General features: G+C 40.7%; 2 protein-coding genes across 2 annotated transcripts in view; one reads left to right on the forward strand and one right to left on the reverse strand.

Moving 5' to 3' along the window:
- bcdin3d (BCDIN3 domain containing) lies at positions 1-3222 on the forward strand. The gene is made up of 2 exons (XM_088424413.1): positions 1-254; positions 553-3222. The coding sequence occupies exons 1-2, from the start codon at positions 51-53 to the stop codon at positions 1084-1086; spliced, it is 738 nt and encodes a 245-aa protein (XP_088280539.1). The 5' UTR covers positions 1-50; the 3' UTR covers positions 1087-3222.
- Positions 3188-19571, reverse strand: part of ppp4r1l (protein phosphatase 4, regulatory subunit 1-like) — a 24122-nt gene continuing 7738 nt past the window's right edge. Inside the window, exons 3-20 of the mRNA XM_088424412.1 lie at positions 19237-19366; positions 17706-17812; positions 17395-17537; positions 17149-17295; positions 15580-15687; positions 15284-15349; positions 14768-14926; positions 11365-11489; positions 10507-11000; positions 8674-8975; positions 8516-8590; positions 8246-8431; positions 7847-8008; positions 5892-5992; positions 5686-5806; positions 5344-5478; positions 5095-5236; positions 3188-4409 (exon numbers count right to left, since the gene is read on the reverse strand). Coding sequence (XP_088280538.1) covers positions 4261-4409; positions 5095-5236; positions 5344-5478; positions 5686-5806; positions 5892-5992; positions 7847-8008; positions 8246-8431; positions 8516-8590; positions 8674-8975; positions 10507-11000; positions 11365-11489; positions 14768-14926; positions 15284-15349; positions 15580-15687; positions 17149-17295; positions 17395-17537; positions 17706-17812; positions 19237-19366 — 2852 coding nt within the window. The 3' untranslated portion in view covers positions 3188-4260. The remainder of the gene's footprint in view (positions 4410-5094; positions 5237-5343; positions 5479-5685; positions 5807-5891; positions 5993-7846; positions 8009-8245; positions 8432-8515; positions 8591-8673; positions 8976-10506; positions 11001-11364; positions 11490-14767; positions 14927-15283; positions 15350-15579; positions 15688-17148; positions 17296-17394; positions 17538-17705; positions 17813-19236; positions 19367-19571) is intronic.

A 19571-nucleotide genomic window follows, 5' to 3' on the forward strand; every position in this document is an offset into this window, starting at 1 on the left:
TATTCACCCGGAAGCATTTTAGCGAGCGTTGCTGTTACACGCGCTTCACAATGGCCACCTGCGTGGACGACGCCGACGCAAACGAAGACAGCAACGATCCCGGCGCGGCGCCTTATGGAAACTTTATCAATTATTACACTTTTAACCCACCGGAGAACCGATTAAGTCTGATCCCCAGCACGCTTCTCTTGGATTTAGGTTACGACGACAGCTGTCAAACAACACTACTGCTGGACGTGGGCTGTAATTCGGGGGTGTGTTGAATAACTATTTGTATTAAGTAATAACAGCGTATTATGTGGTGAACAAGGTCATTTTCAATTGACAGCAAGTGGCAAAATGGCCACGCTAACGTGGATAAAACGAGTGGATTTTCTGCCTAATTCATATCCCACAAATGCAATTTTGCGCTTAATACCATTTTTGGATTAGTGAGGGGACATGATGTGAAATAACTAAAGTTTGACTTGACTTTCAGAGTAAAATCACAACCTGTTTTTTTATTTAATAAAAGCAAACCATTTCTGAGGGTGAAATGTCTGTTTCCCTCAGGAACTAAGCGTGGCTCTCTACAAGCATCTTGTGCAGACACCAGGCAGAACCAACGTTCACCTCCTGGGCCTGGACCTGGACGAGACCCTCATCCGGCGCGCCCAGGAGAACAACCCCGCCCAGGGCGGCATCACCTTCGTGCCGCTGGACATCACCGCTGACTGCGCGCCGCTCCGGGAACACCTGGCCCGACACAGTTGCACCCGCTTCCACTTGACCCTGTGCCTGGCTGTCACCATGTGGGTCCACCTGAACCACGGCGACGCCGGCCTGCTGCTGCTGCTCTCCCGCCTGGCCGAGCTCAGCCGGCACCTGCTGCTGGAGGCGCAACCGTGGAAGTGCTACCGCTCGGCGGCTCGCAGGCTCAGGAAGCTCGGGCGCTCGGACTTTGACCACTTCAAGAGCCTTCGGGTGCGTGGGGATGTGTGCCAACACGCCAGGGAGCACCTGGAGAAGCACTGCAACATGGCCTTGGTACACAGCTTTGGCAGCACTGCGTGGGACAGGAAGTTGTTGCTTTTCAAGCGCAAGTGAAACACAAATGGAAGTCAGACCCGGAGAATGGCTAAGAATTCTATCAAGAATATTACTTGATATATTGTACTGATTGGGATACCTTCTTAAAAAAAAAATAAAGAGTCACAATGTAAGAACATTCAATTGTAAATTTAGATTTTAATAAAATAGGAATATTGTTGTGAGGAATGATAAATGGTATTTTCTCATGCCGCTATTAACGACCCAACTCGTGCTTTTTCATGTTTTTTATGTGTGATATCAAAGGACAAGCATACAACACTAGGAGGCTATACTATTGTCTCGATTGTCAAAACATGCCGACTTTCAATATGCCACTCTGCCATCCCTATAAATTCTTGCTATCGAGGTAGAGAGGTACACCCTATAGGTGTTAAATTGAACCCATGTCTGGCTCATTTACTGCTATTCAAAACTGGAAATACTGTCATTTTTGGACATACTGCAAACCTGATGTTTTATTGTGCATTTCCACCAAGTTTCGCATTCATCCTTTCAACGGCAACTCGCGGAGCAGCGCACAGTCACCGCTGATGTCCAGCAATAAGACATTTTTGTGTTGGCATCCCAAAACCACAGTGTGGCACTAGAGACCAACTTAGGACATTTGCAAGCCTTTCAATGACCTCCATGATTGGCTTAGTCTGGACTGTCATAATGCAAAAGTCATAATACTGTAATTATGACATCATAAATATTACTATTTCAATGACATAAATATATACAGTGTAGTTACCTTTGCTATTGTCACATATGGATGTGTAGGGCTGATGCCACTGAACATTATAGGGGATTGAAAGCAAATATGTTTATAGTTTCAAAGTCAGGCCAAGTTGGGTGACGAGAAAGTGAAAAATCATCGCACACCCCGGGGTTAAGGTCAAATTATCTTCATTAACTTTTGCGACCCGCTAACTCAGGTGGGCCAGAAACAATGTTTTTCAAGAATGTTCCAATTGCATTTTGGTTTAGAAAGACTAACGTCAACGTACTTCAGTGGATTGTAAAGACAAGTTTGAGACAAGTTAGATGATCTCACCCATTGTGCTACTCTTTCAGTGAGTGCCTTTTCTACCCGGGTAATCTAGACATAGTTAGTTATAATTAGAACTAATATGTTGACGATTGACACTAAGTTTTATTTTTTTGTGACACTTTTCAGTTTTGTGATTTATTTTTTTAAATGATTTTAGCATTTTACAGTTGTACTTCTACTTACGAATTTAATTCATTCCGGAAGTAATGGTAGGTGAAGCTTTCAGAAGTAGAGCCGCTTATTACATGTAAATATCCTGAACTGTTCCAAACCCCCCAAAATGCTCCTAAACGCTTCAAATGAATATTAAATTATAAAAATGCATCAAAAAGGTAACACATATTGATTTACATTCGTGCATAACAATCAAAATATGTAAAGATGAATCAAAATTGCTCCTAAACCCGCTAATCATAAATTGTAGCAGTTGCAAATATGAATGCAGCTCACCAGTTTGCCTTGAGATGATGTTGTAGTGTTTTTAGAACACCGTTTTAGGATGTTTAAATTGTACATTTTTAGCTTACATTTCCAGGGATCCAGGAATTCCACAGGAGCAATAATATTTCTGTTTTTGAACATGTAACTTTACTTAAGACCCCAAAGGTCATGTGAATTGCTTCCTTTGTGATGTCATTGTCAAAGTGCTAACGACGTGTTAACAATGCAAATGTCAGAAGCAACAGCCCAATGTGGTATGTTACATGTGCTTTTATGTCAAATTGCACATTAGCCATAATTGTAAATGTTATGTTTTTTCTACAGCTTAAATTGTTGGTAGGAAGTGTGGATGAAAGGAGCAACGATGAAGAGTGGAAGACCACAGTAAATATCAATACAAAAAACTAGTGTCTCGTTCGTGGGCAAGCCGGCATTTTAAGTGGACATCACGGGTTGTGATAACGTATTTTAGACATGTTGGCGCAAGCGCTGGTGTCTTGTGTCTATGTGTCTTTCGTGACTTGAATTCTCTCTCGTTAGTAGAGACGATATTTTTCCGCCGACGCATTTCGTAAGCTGAAATAAAAGGTCTTGTCATGAGTATGAAAAGAAGGAAACACGTCAGTGTAATTTTCATTTTAATTCGAGTACTAAAAATAACATTACATAAAATGTCTTTTTAAAAGAAACCATGGAATATTACAAAGGTCTGTAAATCTTGTAAAGTTAGGATATAAAATCTTTGAACAAGTGGTGCATAATTGAGAAGAAAAATAATTTCCAATAAAATGTACAGTATATATTAACTGTTCTATGTTAAAAAAAAAAAAAAAAGTATGAGCTGGACAAAATAAAACTGACATACGAAATGAGGCAATGCCGCCATTACCGCGACACACACACACACACAGACACACACCGCTCAAATCAACATATGAAATCATTAAAAAAATAAAATAAAAATGCAAGTGACAAGGACCGACGAGGGTGCCCCAAATATATCAAACCCTCACTACACTGGCCTTGGTTCCATTACGTCACACTTAATCCACAGGTGTTCAAACTGTACACAAAAATAGATGGACGCCTCAAAAAGTTGATCGTTGTGCCCCGGGAGAGGACGGGGGGGGGGGGATGATGAGTCTTTATGCTACTGTACAAGCGCTCAATCAGATCCACTGACAGTTCACGGGAGAGACTATACACATAAAAAGGGGGGATGCTTACAGTATGCTCCAGCCCTTGCGAGGATGCTTGTTTATTGGCTGACCAAAACAAAGGCCACCCACGTCCAGGAGGTATTTTGTCGTCAACGTCACATATTTTGTTGGTTTGGTAAACTGAGGAGGTGGAAGATGAGAAGTTTGGGTCCGAAATGGCGACGTTGTAGCTTGGGTCCCCCTGAGTTAGTGCGAGCGTCGGATGATGCCTGCTCCTTTAAAATACACAAAAAGGAGTCAAGAAATACAAAAAAAAGTTCACTGCTAAGATCACAGTTAGCTTTGGAGAGTCAAGCCTGTTAGTGTGAAGGAACAAAAGAAAAAAAACAAAAAACTGAGCCCTGCTCATTTCCTGAACAATGTTTCTGTGTGTGCTCTTGTTTTTATGTTAGCAGCCGCGAGGTGAGGTCGGGTGAGTTGAGGGGGTCCGGTTTGGGTGTGCTGGTAAAAGAAAAAGCGCTGGTGGTCCGCAGGTTAGATGAGGGGGGCCGTGTCCATCGTCACGCTTTTGCTGGGGTCCAGGCTGGCGAAGAAGCGAACGTCCCTGTCCTTGTCTGACTGGAGCGCCATCACCGTTTCCTCCAGCTCGTCCGATGAGGCGCAGCCCGCCTCCTTGAAGTAGGCTGAACGTACGACACAGGAGAGGGGAGGGGAGGGGGGAGTGATTGACAGTTAGCCTAGTATTAGCCCAAGGCTCCAAAAAGGAAGACGCGACAGGATAGACGATCCGTCTAATTCAAAAAGCTGTCATCTAGGTCTGCCTAAAAAATACATCAACCAAAACTACATTTTTGGTGCAAAGACCATTTCTTGTGATGGAATTCGCCTTATTAAATTAAAATTAAATTAAAATTCCTTTATATATCTGAAAAAAATCTGTATTTTCGTCAATACCTTAAAACTAATTTCCGCGGATTAATCTCGTATATTGGGGGCCCATATACATACACACACACACACACACACACACACACACACACACACACACACACACACACATTATGTATATATATATATATATATATGTATATATATATATATTATATATATATACATACACATACATAGTGGGCCCCCGGTTTACGAGATTAATCTGTTCCGCGGTTGGGATCGTATATATATATATATATATATATATATATATATATATACACACACACACACACTTATACACTATATATACACTTGAAAATGTTCATACTCTGGAATAACAGGCTATTGACAACATTGCTAATCATTCATTAATACTGAATTGAAAAAAGTTCTAATAGGCCTAATAGGCCTCCGTGTTCCTTTTTAGTGTCGCACCTTTCTCCATAACGCTCTGTCGCAGGGCCTTGGCCACCAGCACGCGCACGTTGGCCACCGGATCTGACGAAAGGCTGAGAAGGCTGGGCAGGAGGTGCTGGCAGAACTGTTCCATGGGCATGCACTCCTCCTCCACCACTGCCTGGATCGCGCCACAATACGGCCCCGCCGACCCCCACCCCCAAACAATGGCATGAGGCGGTGCAGAAGGCTTAAATACCAAGACGCTTTAACCTCAACCCCGCTCACCTGGCAGATGAAGGCGAAAGCTTGTCGTCCCACCCACTTTGGACAATGGCAGAACCTGACGGTGAGCTCGTTGATGAAGTTCACGCCCAAATCATCGGCACCACTCGAGTACAACTTCTGGAGGATCTCCACTACCTGACGACAAAACATCAGCATCGGATGCCATATTATGGAGAGGAAAAAAAATCTCCCTCTATCAAATTGGTTAAAAAGAATGGGGCGTATTAGTCAACCGTGGGGGATGCCCCAAATCCCTCCATACAATCCCACTTGAATTCTGTCATTGGATTCAGAGGGTCTGCCCGCACGCGTAGCAAGCGTAAGCTCTGATAAGCGACGTACCAGCTTGTAGGAAATCCACCTTACTTCCGAGACCTTGTCAGAACAGAGCGTGAGTGCGATCTGCCTGAGGTAGTCATACACGTCGTAGTGGCTGTACAACTCGATGATCAGGATCAGCTGCCTACGTAGAGCGCCGCAGCAAGCGATGAAGGAATTTAGTTTGCGCAAACCGTCGCAGCGGGACCGAAAATGTCAGGCAAACGCACTCCGCCAGCTCGTATCGGAACCTCCAGTTGCGATTGTTGTCCGTCACCATGAACTCCTGCAGCTGGTACAAGTATTCTCTCCTCTTGTCCGCGTGGAGCAACTGGAAGCATGAGATGGAGAACGCGTTCATCGGCTGGCAAGTGGGCTCCCGAAGCAACAGGTGACATTCATTCTCAAGGATGGACAGCTGATATGCTAAAGCGAAAACATGACGACGTGTGGTGCGTTCTTTCAAACTGGGGATTAAATCAACTTTATTAAGTCACATTTGTGGACAAAGTCGAACTTGTTTAACCATTTAGCTTGGTGCCTGAACCCGCTGCCCGAACCGCCAGTAATTCTGCTCCATCATTATGTTGCTAACTAAACAGGCTGCCCATAGTTTGTACTAGAATAATCTTTATACTGCAACAACCAGTGACAAATTTTAAATGTTCAATGGAACACTTAGTGACTGTTGTTTCACCCGATAAAACTGAAGATTTTTTTTCCATTTCACTTCATGAAGTAATTGATTACATTAATACAATAAGGTAAGAACAAAAGGACTCTGTAATATCTATAACAAAGTTGTGTGAAGAAAAAAGATGGAGAAAGGATGGAAAATTGTACAATGTTCCCTCGTTTTCTGCATTTAACTCATTTATTGCATGTTTTGTTTTTTGTTTTTTTAATCAGTCCGGACTTTCAATTCAAAATACCTAAGTATTAAATCCATATTTAAGTACATTAAGGACATTAATTTTCAGATACTTAATTATTAAATCGACACTTAAGGACATTAATTTTCAGGTAATTTTAAGTATTAAACCGATACTTAAGTATCTGGCATTGAATGTCTGGACTCTTACAAACATGAAAGTACATCTCTGGCATAGAATGAGTTAATGGGGACCGGAAAAGTGAATTCTGAAAAGTAGGATTGACCATTTATGTTGCTAACTAATCAGGCTGCCCATAGTTTGTCACTTGTTGTTGCAGTAAAAAAAATATGTATATATATATATATTGTAATACAAATTTTAAATGTTCAATGGAACACTTAGTTACTGTTGTTTCACTCCATAAAATTGAAGATTTTTTTTCATTTTATATCAAAGTAATTGATTTAATTTATAAATTAAGGGAAGAATAAAAGAGATTTCTGTAAATATCTTTCAGAGATCTTTCACAAGAGTTATGTGAAGAAAAAAGGATGGAAAATTGTACAGTGTTCCCTCACTTTTGCAGTTAATGGGGACCGGAAAAGTGAATTGAGGATTGACACCCCTCCGCAGACATTGTATGTACATAAAGTGTCCAAAATGTCTCCCTACCTTTCTTTCCTATGCTCATATGCTTCTATGCTTCTTTCCTATCTCATAAGCATAGTGTAGAAGTTGAACAGTCTCTTTTGGGCACAAACCTTAGTTTTATTTTTTTAACAAATAGCAGAGTGCCTCAGTGAGTAATGAGCTCTGCTCAGTAACTTAACTTTCGCCTCAGCACCAGAGTGCTACCATTACATCTCCCTCTCCCATTCCCACATTGCATTGCAACTGTTCTTAAAGGGCTAGCCGCAGTCTGTGTTGTCATTCTACGCACCCCCCCCCACGAGTTAATCCCTGCACAGCTTGTCACGGCCACGAGCGCACAGCCTGAGAGTCATGTAGAGTTCTTGCCAAAACGCCCTTGGATTTAGTTTTAAGCAAAGGTGCCTTTGTTTGAACAAGATTGTGTGTTAGGGCTGTTAGACAGCTTCAGTCTCCGCTTTAGGACTGAGTGTGGGAGTGTTGCAGTGCATGATGCGGTACTGTGAAGTGACAGTCATTTTGAAGGAAAAAAAAAATTGTAAAGGACTGAGGCTGCGAAAAATGAAGCGCGAAGTGGCGAAGGAACACTGTATATCTTTTGAAATAAATGGTTGTGTGCTACTAACAAATGTCTTTGGGACAGGCAGAGGCTTCAGTCGTACCTTGAGGAAGTCGTACAAGTGCTTGAGGACGCCGATGCGGACCTCGTCCAGGTCCTTGAGGAAGCCGTTGAAGATGGGAACCAGATCCGCCGCCGTCAGCTGGTCACCTAAGATGACCGCCAGTTCGTGGATGGAGAACGCCAGAGTGCGCCGCACTTTCCACTTGCAAGAGAGAAGGCAGCGGCACAAGTGGATGAGCAGCAGTTGCTTGTAAAACATCATAAAATCATCCAAGAGGCCTCCAACATTCCATGAAAATAGAAAACTCAATTTCATGTTTGTCATGTCATGTCATTTCATCTTATGAGCCACTAATTAATTAGCGTAACAAAATAGTGACTAGTAGTAAAATGGACTTAAAAAAGGAAGAGTTCTTAAAAAAGAACTGGTTATTTCTACCTGGACATCAGTGGCCAGCGTTTCGTAGGTGTCCTTGAGACAGTGCCAGTTTTGTCGACCCAAAGTGAGCGCCACTCCTGGCAGGCTGAAGGCACAGTGCTTGGCTATCTCCGTGTCAACTGTCTGAGCCCGTGCCGGGTCTGTCATGGAGAGGTACTGATCCAATAGCTGCTGGGGAATAACATTCTGCAGGCCAGGAAGACGAGTTAGCGAGTTGGCAGAGCAGTTATTCCCAACCACTGTGAAATCGCACTGAGGAGAAGCACCGACCTGGACTTTAGGCTTATCTTCACATACTGAATCATCTTTGACCTCTTCCTCCACGCTTTCAATTAGTTCAGACACCTGAAGGACAACACTCTTGTAAAAGCCACAGAAATAATCCAAATGTCTTTACTTTGAGAGGGTCATCTTAAAAGATTTTATACCAGAACCGGGGAGTCAGGTGGAGACTCTTCCTGATCCTCCAGGGGCCCTGTTTGCGTCTCCTCGTCTCCTTGCTCTTGGACCGGAAATGTTTGTGTGGCAGAGTGGCTTGCCGTCATTTGCTCCTCCTTAGAAAGACTCTCGTTAGCCTCGGACTGAACCTCCACCGATTTGCTCTCAACTGGCAGGCTGTCGGCAGGGCTGTCAGCCAGGGAGTCCGCCGGTTGGCTTTCCGTGGGACTGTCGTCGGACGGACTGTCGAGCTGAGCGGCCTTCAGAGCCGCAGACAATACCTGAACTTGGGCTGGGGGAGAATGGCAGAGATCTGTTGGCATGGCGACACAAAGATGCCCTACACTACTAACGTCACATTCATCAGGTGGGCTGCAGGAAATTATCCTATTCCACAAACTTTATCATCATCTTTTTTTTTTTAAATTAAAAATAAAGTATCGTTATAATCATAGCTATTAAATCAAGGGTGTGTAAGATGACAAAAAAAAGAACTACATTATTTTCCTTAAGATGGTGGAATGTACAGTTAACTCAAATAGCTGCAATGAAAAATTTGTTTGATAATTGATTAATTTGTTGATATTTTTTTTTTGATGAATTGATCGATCAATTTTTTTTACATTTTAATTATCATACATGTATTCAAAAACGTTCAAATTTTTTTTTTTGCATTAACTGCAAAAAATATGCTCAAAAATAAATTCACAGATACATTTACTTGTTTGGTGGAAATAACACAAAACTAGGAATAAATCATATTTTTCTATAGTAAAAATAAAACGTTTTATTTAGTTTCAACTCAAAGATAACCAGACCACTTTCATGGACAAAGGCAGAACTAAGATAATACAACAGAGTAGCTGAAATTTTGAACATTTGGACAAATTGAGACGGAGGTGACAAAAAACGATTTATTATCAAAAAGTTATGAGTGATTTCATAATCGAGCTGCCGATTAATTGGTGCACCTCAGTTTGAAGGAACCTTGATTTTAGACACATACACATTGAGTTTTTTTGCCCCCTCTTTATGGCATTTTTCCTTCTTTACGGCATCAACAACACTTACAAAATTCAAACTTGGTGGTCAATGTGCGTGCGTATGTCTGCAAGTCGCACCACGCTCATACGTCACGCCATACAGGACGTCACTAAAATGCTAGTATTCTACTGGTCAGCATCACTAAGCTGCGGGTCTGCTATTGGTCGCTGTCATGGTGTCACTAAGATGCTGACATGCTTTAGACTTGATCGCGTGTGAGTGCTCACAATATCGTATTTATTGTGCATTTTAGTGCTCAATTCAAACTTTAATTGGTGAGCGACGGCTCCCAAGATTGCTGATGATGTTAAAGGGAGAAGTAAGATGATTAGTATGGAAACAAAGCTGGAGATAATCGAGAAATACGAAGAAGGCTGCGGATTATGGCTGTAAGTAGCTCCTGTTAAAAGGTAAATAAAATTGAATGTTTCCTTTATATATTTTTTTATGATAATCGTATACATGTATATTACATATGAGTAGTACTTATTATACGATTTTGTTGTTTATTTTTAATATGTATATACAATCTTGATGTTTTTACCTGGGGTTTTATATGGATTAGCTAATACCATACCATACCAACCATAGGTTTCGATTGTCCGCTATACGACAATTTTGCCTTATGATCCCAACTCTGAAAGGGATTAATATTGTATGCCGGGTTCCACTGTATATGCTCTTGGACATTTTATATCCATCTATCCATTATGTCAAGTTTGTTCCTTAGTTAAATAAAGGTTGCATAAGACTGTATCACATGTGATGGTTCAACTCACCTTGGACATCCGGGTCATCCATATGTGGCTGCAAACAGTCTAAGACCATCTGGATTTGGTCGCTGGTAGTTTTACTGGGACTGGCCTTGGAATCGGCAAGACTTCCAAAATCTTCGGCTTCTTTGTGTTCATCTTTACGCTCCACTTCCTTCTTCTTTTCAATCATGTCCCCCATTTGACAGTTAAGAAGCTCCAATTCTCCGCTGATGTCTGGTAGAGGAGGCCTCCAAAAATGGAAGGAATTAAAGTTCTCATCTGCCTGCGTCGTGTCTTTGGCGTTCCGAGCATTGTTGCCAGTGTGCGCCAAGCTGCGGAGGCCCTCTCCTTGAGCAAAGTTGTGGCCGTTATCGTCGTAGTTCATCTCTTCGGCTGCCAGCACATGCTCCGGCGACGGCGTGGCACGGCCATCTTGGTTGGGAGGCGTGTGTGCAATCGTCCGTTCCATGCGGCGGCTGCTTATGTCCCCACAGTTGAGGGAGTTCAAAGTGCAGTCGCTAGAATGACAAGCACACATATGCTAAAAGCTTTCTGACATCAATCTGTTTAATGAAGGAAATGGGGGGTGGATATGATCTCATTTATCTTGTTGTTAGCAAATGTAGGGTGCGTTCCAGGAAAAGTTACTTATGCGTTATCACCATTTGCAAATTTGTGAAATATTTGGACTAGTTTTTACTTTTCAGTGGGAACAAGTGTGGCATGCAGTCTTATTTGAGGTATACCTATGCTGACATTCTGTCTTCACGAGCATTTTTTAGTCTTATGCTTTTAAAGTCAACAAGTGAATGAGCATAAGAGAGACAGCGATTTGTTATTTGTCGTGTGTGAGTTTTAAGTGCTGTGTACCCCCTGCTTTACCTCTCTGATGTACACCTGGTAACATCAAGTAGTCCACCATCCTCTCGAAAGTGGAGGCCTGCACTGGTTGGGTTGGCGAAGGTGGAGATGAAACGGCCCAGAGACTGAAAGGCAGCTTGCCGTACCTAAATGAAAATTTTTTAATAACATCAGGTTAGCTGTTTTGCTTCATGGCCCACTTGTCCTAGCATAAATGGTCAAAATTGCTGCGATTTAATCTACCGTATTTTCCGCACTATAAGGCGCACCAAAAAGCCTTAATTTTTTTAAAAAGCAGATGGTGCTCCTTATAATCAGGTGCGCCTTATATATGGATGAATATTGACATCTGGATCCGTTGATGGGGAATGAACTGATAAAGTAAGCTTTACCTGTTTCTTTTGTGTGTTTACAGTTGAACAAGGTTGGTCATATTGACATTGACTTATTATGCTATTGAGAGTTTAGAGTTATTATTTGCGTTATTATTGTTTAAACTTTTGAGTACTACTATATTGTGATTGAAAAAGTTTTAAAATATGCCATTAATTAAGGGTGCGCCTTATAATCCGGTGCGCCTTATAGTGCAGAAAATATGGTAGTTCAACTCATGAAGGAATTAGATTCTATGCGGGAATGCACAATAACGCATAAACTCTGATTCGCATCACTGCCTAGAAATCAAGTTGATCGTGCTTTGTTCAGAGGTTGAACAGATGCAAAACAAAAGTAATGAAACATTTTATAGTTAAATAAATATACACAAGTCATCCTTGTCATCATGCTTTCAAACAGACTCAGGGATAGCTCTCTCCTGAGCTATTTATCTTTTGAACATCAAAACAAAAACAATGAAAATAACAGAAGTGAGCAGTCAGTCAGCACCAACTCTTTGTCAGTCTGTAGCCGATGGATTTGTTTGTTGGCAAAATGTGACGCACGTTTATAAAGTGATTGCAGATTATAGTCAAACGATGTATTTCTGACAGAAAAAGGGGTGTGTTGGACTGATGGAATGTCTATCCTGACAATTACAACGATTGACGGAAAGCACACTTTCAATATTCTTGAGATGTTGTTTTTATGAAAGAAGTTTGCAACGGGGACCGGCTGTTGTCTGACGGACAAACAATTACTATTTTCAGCGTGAAAAAAATGGCGGACCGATGACAACGGAAGGGGCTCAGGACACTGACAACTGTCGGACCAGCAATAAACACTCACAAATATACCTAAAGGCAATTTGAAGTGACCAATATACCTACCCTGCTTGGTTTTGAGAATGTTGGAGATAACCAGAGCACTGAAAGATAAACCATGCAGGCACCCAGAGAACAAGCAAACTCCATACAGGAAGGCTGGAGGCAAAATTGAACCCATGACCTAAGAACGGTGAGGTTTGAAGAGATAGGGCCTGGAAGGGGGCTCCTCCCATCTGTGGTCCCTTCTGGAGGTTTCTGATTTTGCCCAAATTCGGGTTTTTGAGTTTTTCCTTCCCCTTCTGGGAGCTTTGACAGGGGATGCTGTTGTGTACCTTATACTGAAAAGATGTCTTTGTACGACCTCTTTTCATCTGTGAAGCCCTTTGAGACTTCGGTGATTTAGGGCTATATAAATAAAATTTGATTGATTTGATTGATTGATAAACAGTTTTCCAAGGTGCTGCCCTTATCTTTATTAAATAATATTGATTCTATTTACTGTTCACCAGTCACTTTACCGCATGCACACATGCCCCCTACAAACCCTGAACAGTGCAGGAAAACTGCTAAATACATAATATTTTGCACTACATGATATTTTGCACTCTTATCCTCATATGTATAGTTTCTTCCACCCCATCTACTCCATAATATGCTCAGAATGTAAGTCTATTAATTTATTAGTTGTTCATTATTACTGCGCTTATTGCTCTATTACTGTTTTCTTATTTTATCGCCGACTTTATTATAAGCTCAGTTGTGGAATGTAGTCTGCTCTGGGAAGTGAACAGAGTAAGAATTTGATTGTGTTGAATTACTATGCATATGACAAAACTCTTGAATCTTTTCAGATTTATTTCAAATGCACTAATTGGAGCACTGCTCACCTTTTTGTTGTATATCTGTTGTACAATAACAATAATTCAATTATTTCTTATAAGGCATATGTTTTTCTTAATCTGTGAAAAACTAATATCTGAGATGAAGCGCAGCTTTCTTCTTCTACTCATATCTTAATGTAAAGCATGTATTCCATACCCGCCCAATGCATTCATGACTCTACACTGCCACTAAAAGGCCAGCGCCCGCACAGCAGGAACGGCCAGCATTTATGTATTTTCCAGACTAAAAGCTTATACGCTTTTCCTCCAAATTCACTCACTACATTTACTCACTCATCACATCTGACAAAGAAAACTGTCCAAGTCCACCCTCATAAGAAATATGCATCTGCTGTTTGTGGCACACACATGAGGGAGACTCTGGCTGGCTACAATGAGAGAGAAAGCGAGCGAAACAGACCGTAAAGAACCCAAGAGAGTGTGGGTCGGGGGGGGTGGATGAGAGTTGAGGTCAATACAAGGTTTTAAAAACCATCTTTGAGGGCTTTTTTGCAAAAATCACATTTATTAAAGTAAAGACCCAAACCCTCCAACAATTAGCACAAAGTGGCCAATACTGTATATGTTTCACATGAGCCATAACAAATATAGCCATAATAAGGCTATATTTAGCTGCGGCTTTTAATGAGGTGTGTTTTGTAGTTTGTAATTTACAGTATTTTTGTATATAGTTTTTATTGCTATTATTTTATGAGTTTTCTTTAATATGTTTATTTTCTAGTTATTTCAAGTTCTAGTTGACTCTTGGATAGCATGGCTCAGTGCTAGAGTGGTCATCATCCAAACCAAGAAGTTATGGATTCAAACGTTGTGACCATCTCAAAGTGTCTTTGAGCAAGACACTGAGCCTCAAGTTGCTCATGATATGTCATCAATTGGTAAATAAGGAGTCAGTGTGGAGCATTTTAAGTACCTAAAGGAGAAAAGCACTATTTAAGTGAAGATCAATGTACCTTTTTTTCTTTTTTTTTTATTGCCATACCAACACATTATTTTCCATCTTATGACATGAAATATGATAGAAGTCACAGGTTTGCCAAGGAAGTCGCAAGAGAATAACAAAATAGAAAAAAGAAATGAGATCAGAGATGAGGGAGATGCTTGTATGTCTGTTTGGGAGCTCCTAAACTGCCATTACCAGACAAACCTGTTTTTTGAGGCTGCTTTTGTTATTGGTTCAGTTATGATGATATTGGACCAATGACTGTTATGTCACCCCCCCCTTCCCATATAAGACCCATATAAGTAAAATTGGCTTTGACAAGCTGACTTGTTGATGTTAGTGTGTGGGTATGTGTGTGTGTGTGTGTGTGTTTTTACCCAGCGGGATTGATCACTGATGAGGCTGATGAAGAGTGGAGACAGCTTTGCACGTCGCACCTCGGGTGAAGTAGAATTGGAGACCATCATGAAGCACTCGGCGCAGGCTTTCCTGATGCCCCACAGGCTGTCTGAGCACAGGTCGAAGAACTTGGGAATCTATGTTAAAAGCAGTAAAGTGCCAAATATGAGTTTATTTTTTCGTAAAGGTTTTTTTTTTTTTTTTAAATGTAATTTGGTCTCTCCTGTGTCTTGGCCAGCCCATCAAGTGTAAAACTAAACCAGCAAGGTAAATATTTTATGAGGCCGTTTCGAAAAACAGTCTGAGACCAAGCCATTTTGCACTTCCATACTACTAATATATAGGTAAATTCATATAATAGTCCCCATCAAAATGAGTTTGTCCTCCCTTGAGGCTGGGAAAAGATCCTTGGCCACTTTCAAGTGACAGTACACAAATGCATAGTGTCTCCTTTTAAAAAGACCAGGAGGATGCAAAATGTTGTTTTTCCTTACCAGTAGTTTTTCTGTGGCTTCTTGACCTACAATTGAACAGAATTCCCCAAAATTGGCTGCACAGACCTAGAACACATGAAGTATAAAAAAAAAGATAACAGTTGCATATGTATCCTTTCAAAATTGGCACCAGTCATGCACAGAATAAAAAGACCACGCTTGTGAAAATAACAGGGACTTGCGCACCCAGCTGAGGTGCAAAACCCAGTCAAGCCTGTCATGCAAATTTATGACAATAGTCCTTGCAGACTAACTGCATGCTGTAATCCAAGAGCAAAATGTACAAAGTAAGTTACCTTGCGCACTTGAAAGAGTCTGGCGTCGCTGCACAAGTCACAGAATCGCGGGAGTAAGAGATGCTCCACTGTGTCTTTGCTAAGCATGGTCACCACTTTACACATGATCTAAAATTAGACGCAAATGCACAACACAGCTTAAATATCGCTCACCCTTTCTTAATGACAATTATTACCGAACTGCGTGAGAAGGAGTGAAGGATGCATCTTCTATTGAAACTAGGGTCCCGCAATTCACCAAATACAAGCTGCACTTTTTTTCCTCAAAAACAAAGGCCAAAATATGGGTCCGTACTATAAATGGAAACATGAAGATTTTAATTTTAGGAAGATTGGATCCATCAACCACATAAGCAGAGTTTTAACTCACAGATTGTGCATTTTTGTATCGGCCTAATTCTTACTTACAAAAATGACCGTAACGGGATGGGCTTGAGGGCGAAAATCAGTTGGCTGTTACTACCCAATGCCAATTGAATCTAACAGCAGCTCATTTAGCTGAGGTTGTTACGACATTAATAGTTGTTGAGGTGTTTATTAATTTTTGTCTTTGGCATATTCACACAATCATGAACTTGGTGGAACACTGATGGTGCGGCACTTCGGGTATATGGTAAAATAAACTCGAATCGTGTCGTGAAAAAAAGGAAAAACATCTGCTTTGAGTGCATTCAATGTTACACTGGTGAGGTGTTCACTGACCGCTCACAATATGAGAAATCTGAAATACACTTAACTTTACGCGCAACAAATATATATAGTTTACAGATAATAACACAAGAAAATATGAAGAGTTTACAAAAGATGAGATTTATTCTGTTTTGCTATCCTTTTCATATTTATGCCAAAGTGTTGGTGTGTCTTATACATGGTAACATAGAAAATACCAGAATTTAGGTTATTATTTTTTCATTAAAAATTAAGGGTGTGTCTTATACACAGGTATGTCTTATATTCAGGGAATTGCAGTAAAACAAAGGGGTGGATTAAAATCCACAAAAAATCTGGAAAACTAATGAAAACCTGACTTGCTTCTGTGTGTGCATAAACAAAACAGACAGATGCAATCAAAAGCTAGTGTGTAAAATATACTGTTGCAAGAAAATGTGTGTCATTGTGCAGACTAACACACAGTCTGAGGCCTGTGAGCCAGATCTAGCCTGCCACAAGATTTTATGTGGCTTAGAAAATCAATTTTGTGCATAAACTGTCACATGCCAAAAGCCACCAAAATTTCTGTCATTCAAAATAAATAAAATGGTCTCACAGTTAACAGCCAGCTGCTAATGTATGCTCAAAATTGCCAACCCTACACATGCATTTGAATCGGAACATCTCTCACCAGGTCAGGTCAACATTTAAAGTCACACTCAAAGTTACAGATATTAATGTAGAACATAATAATGATCCTAAGTGGATAATGGGTATTATATGATAATCATTGCCATTATCAGGAGAAAAATCTATTCTAAAAATAAATACATGCTAGCTGTAACTGTAGGTATGACCACCTAATTCATTCATATAAGTCATATAAGACATAAATTACATAAATCAGAAATGACTTACAGCGACTGCTTCAATCTTGTAATCGTCATCGCTACTGGGTTCTGTGAGGTCCAGTAGAACCGGACAAACTTTGGTCTCCATGTCGGCCTTTGAGATGAGGCCCTGCTCCAGCAGCACCAGCAGAGCCGCCTGGCTTGTCTTTCGCACCTGGAAAATACAATGCACAATAATACCATTTGAAAGCATATGTTAACCTTTGATCCTGTTTATGAAGACGCCACGGAAAACCATGGTTTGAAATCCTACCTGGTTGTTGGGATCAGTGAGATACCGGACTACAATGGGTACTAAGTATCTGGAGAAAGCGGCAGGGAAGTTGGGCCGACTCTCATGTAAGAACATGGCGATATTGGGGACCTGCTCCATCAGCTCGGCTCGCACGGTCGGCTCTGACAAGACACACATGAATTACCATGTATTATTATTATTATTATTGTTATTATCATCATTATGCAGTATTATTTGCATGATGTAAAGGGCTCACAATGCTACAAATGGCAGGTGTAGCTACATGCAAAATCCGCTAGTACATACTGTAAAGAGAAAATGGTATTTACCTCCATCTTCTGACATTCTGGCAACTGTCTCCATGACACTGATGAAGTCATTTTCGTTATCACTGAACTCACGAAGCACATCGAGTAGCCCACGAGCCACGATCTGCCTAAAAAAAAAAAAAAGATGCCTAGGGTTAGTTTGCCTGCCAACAACCTGTGTATACTGTCAGGTCCAATGTGCAAGCATGCACACAGACAATACAAAATCAAATGCCAAGAATTGAAAAGGTGGTTTACAATAACTAAAAAAATAAGCTGAACAAAAGTAGAATTGTTACTGGTTTTTAACCTGCAGGTCATGAAAGAGTATTAAAAAAAAAGTGGTTACTGTTGTACCGGTAAACCCACGTTCCACCCAAAACAAACCTACAACCGCACAATTGGAGTCTTCTGTCAAATACTCCACTTATTGTGTGAAGCTCAATTAGGTATGTGGTGAGCACTCACCCTGGAATGCAGATGTTCACTTTGTCAAAAGCAGAGTAAGACTTGTTTGCCATGTAAATCTTAAGTTGCAAAACAAGGGATGAGTGTTTGAGTAAACTGCATTAAGCAATAATTTAAAAAAAATCGAATTACTTTTGATTAATTCTTGATCAAATGTGTGTTCATTTAAAAATCTTGGTGTTAAAGGAAGACAAAATGTGCCACCTAGCAATCAACAAACAAGAACATAAACTATAACAATTTGGCACGGAAGAGTGAGTTGACAAGTTCACATGAGGGCTTTAACTTTTTTATCATATTTCCTGCCAGATGTGGCACCACATTGCAAACGCACGCTGACGATGATACCATTTCCTACACCAGGGGTATCAAAACTCAAAGCACACTTTAGGCCAAACAGGATAAACATTTTGTACAAAACTAAATCATGTGACCATGTTATTTAAAACTGCATGGATACTGTAAACCAGCGGTCCCCAACCAGCGGTCAACAACCACCGGTCTGCGGACCGGTACCGGTCTGTGGATCAACTGGTGCCGGGCCGCGTGGGCTGCACCCGAAATAATGTTTTGGAAATGATTTAGTTTAACAGTTCAGTTATAGTTTGTGCTTGATCTTTGCTTTTTTGGCACCGCTTCTGGCCGCTGTTGATATTATATACATAGCGAGCAGGATGATGTGGTTTTTAGAGCAGCCAGCAGCTGTCCAATTATTACCTTTAAAAATAAGTTTTGCCACTAGCTGTTGACTGAAAACGACATCTTGCAAAAGTGATCAAACACAGAAAACGAGTGATTGGTTGGTAGCTGAGGCCTGAACAAATGTGATGTCATTTTCAATCCGACAGCAAAAGGTGTTTTTAAAGGTTTTTATTGTACATGAAAATAATGTTGCAACAAATAATTATCAACAAAACATTATTTTTGTACTGTTTAAAATAAAGTACCCCCCTTTTAAACAGAGCTATAATGAGTTCGGTTGAATGTCGATAATTTAATGATAAAGGTTATACAACAAGGTTTTTGCGGGTTTAGCTGATGCACCAAAGGATGGAAACGTTTTTTTCCCCCCCATCACACTTACCTGTTAAAGACATTTTCACTGAAAGCGTACTTCTCTAGCCTCCCAAGGGGTGTCAAGTTGTCCTGCCCTGCGTCGAGGAAGGCCGTGATGCGAATGCTATCACATTCTGACCCATAGTCATCAAATCCAACTGTAAGATTGGCAAGAGGCAATCATTCAACTGTGTTCGATAGGTAGTCAAGATTACAGTCCAACTCAATTTTATTTTGTTTCATATATCAAATGATTGCAGGGAACAGTGTAAAAGTGCTCATAATTGCTTGGTGTTCAAATTTTACAAGACTAAATTAGAGTTTTAAGAGGGAAAAAAAGTTCTGAATGCACAAAACTAGTCA

This window comes from Hippichthys cyanospilos, chromosome 9 (genome assembly GCF_059441005.1).
Source record: "Hippichthys cyanospilos isolate Australia breed blue-spotted pipefish chromosome 9, RoL_Hcya_1.0, whole genome shotgun sequence".
Classification (NCBI taxonomy): Eukaryota; Metazoa; Chordata; class Actinopteri; order Syngnathiformes; family Syngnathidae; genus Hippichthys; species Hippichthys cyanospilos.

Excerpts from the sequence above, each read along its gene's own strand:
- bcdin3d (XM_088424413.1), top strand. The coding sequence starts at position 51 with ATGGCCACCTGCGTGGACGACGCCGACGCAAACGAAGACAGCAACGAT. Across the intron at positions 255-552 it reads ACGTGGGCTGTAATTCGGGG|GAACTAAGCGTGGCTCTCTA; the intron begins GTGTGTTGAATA and ends TGTTTCCCTCAG.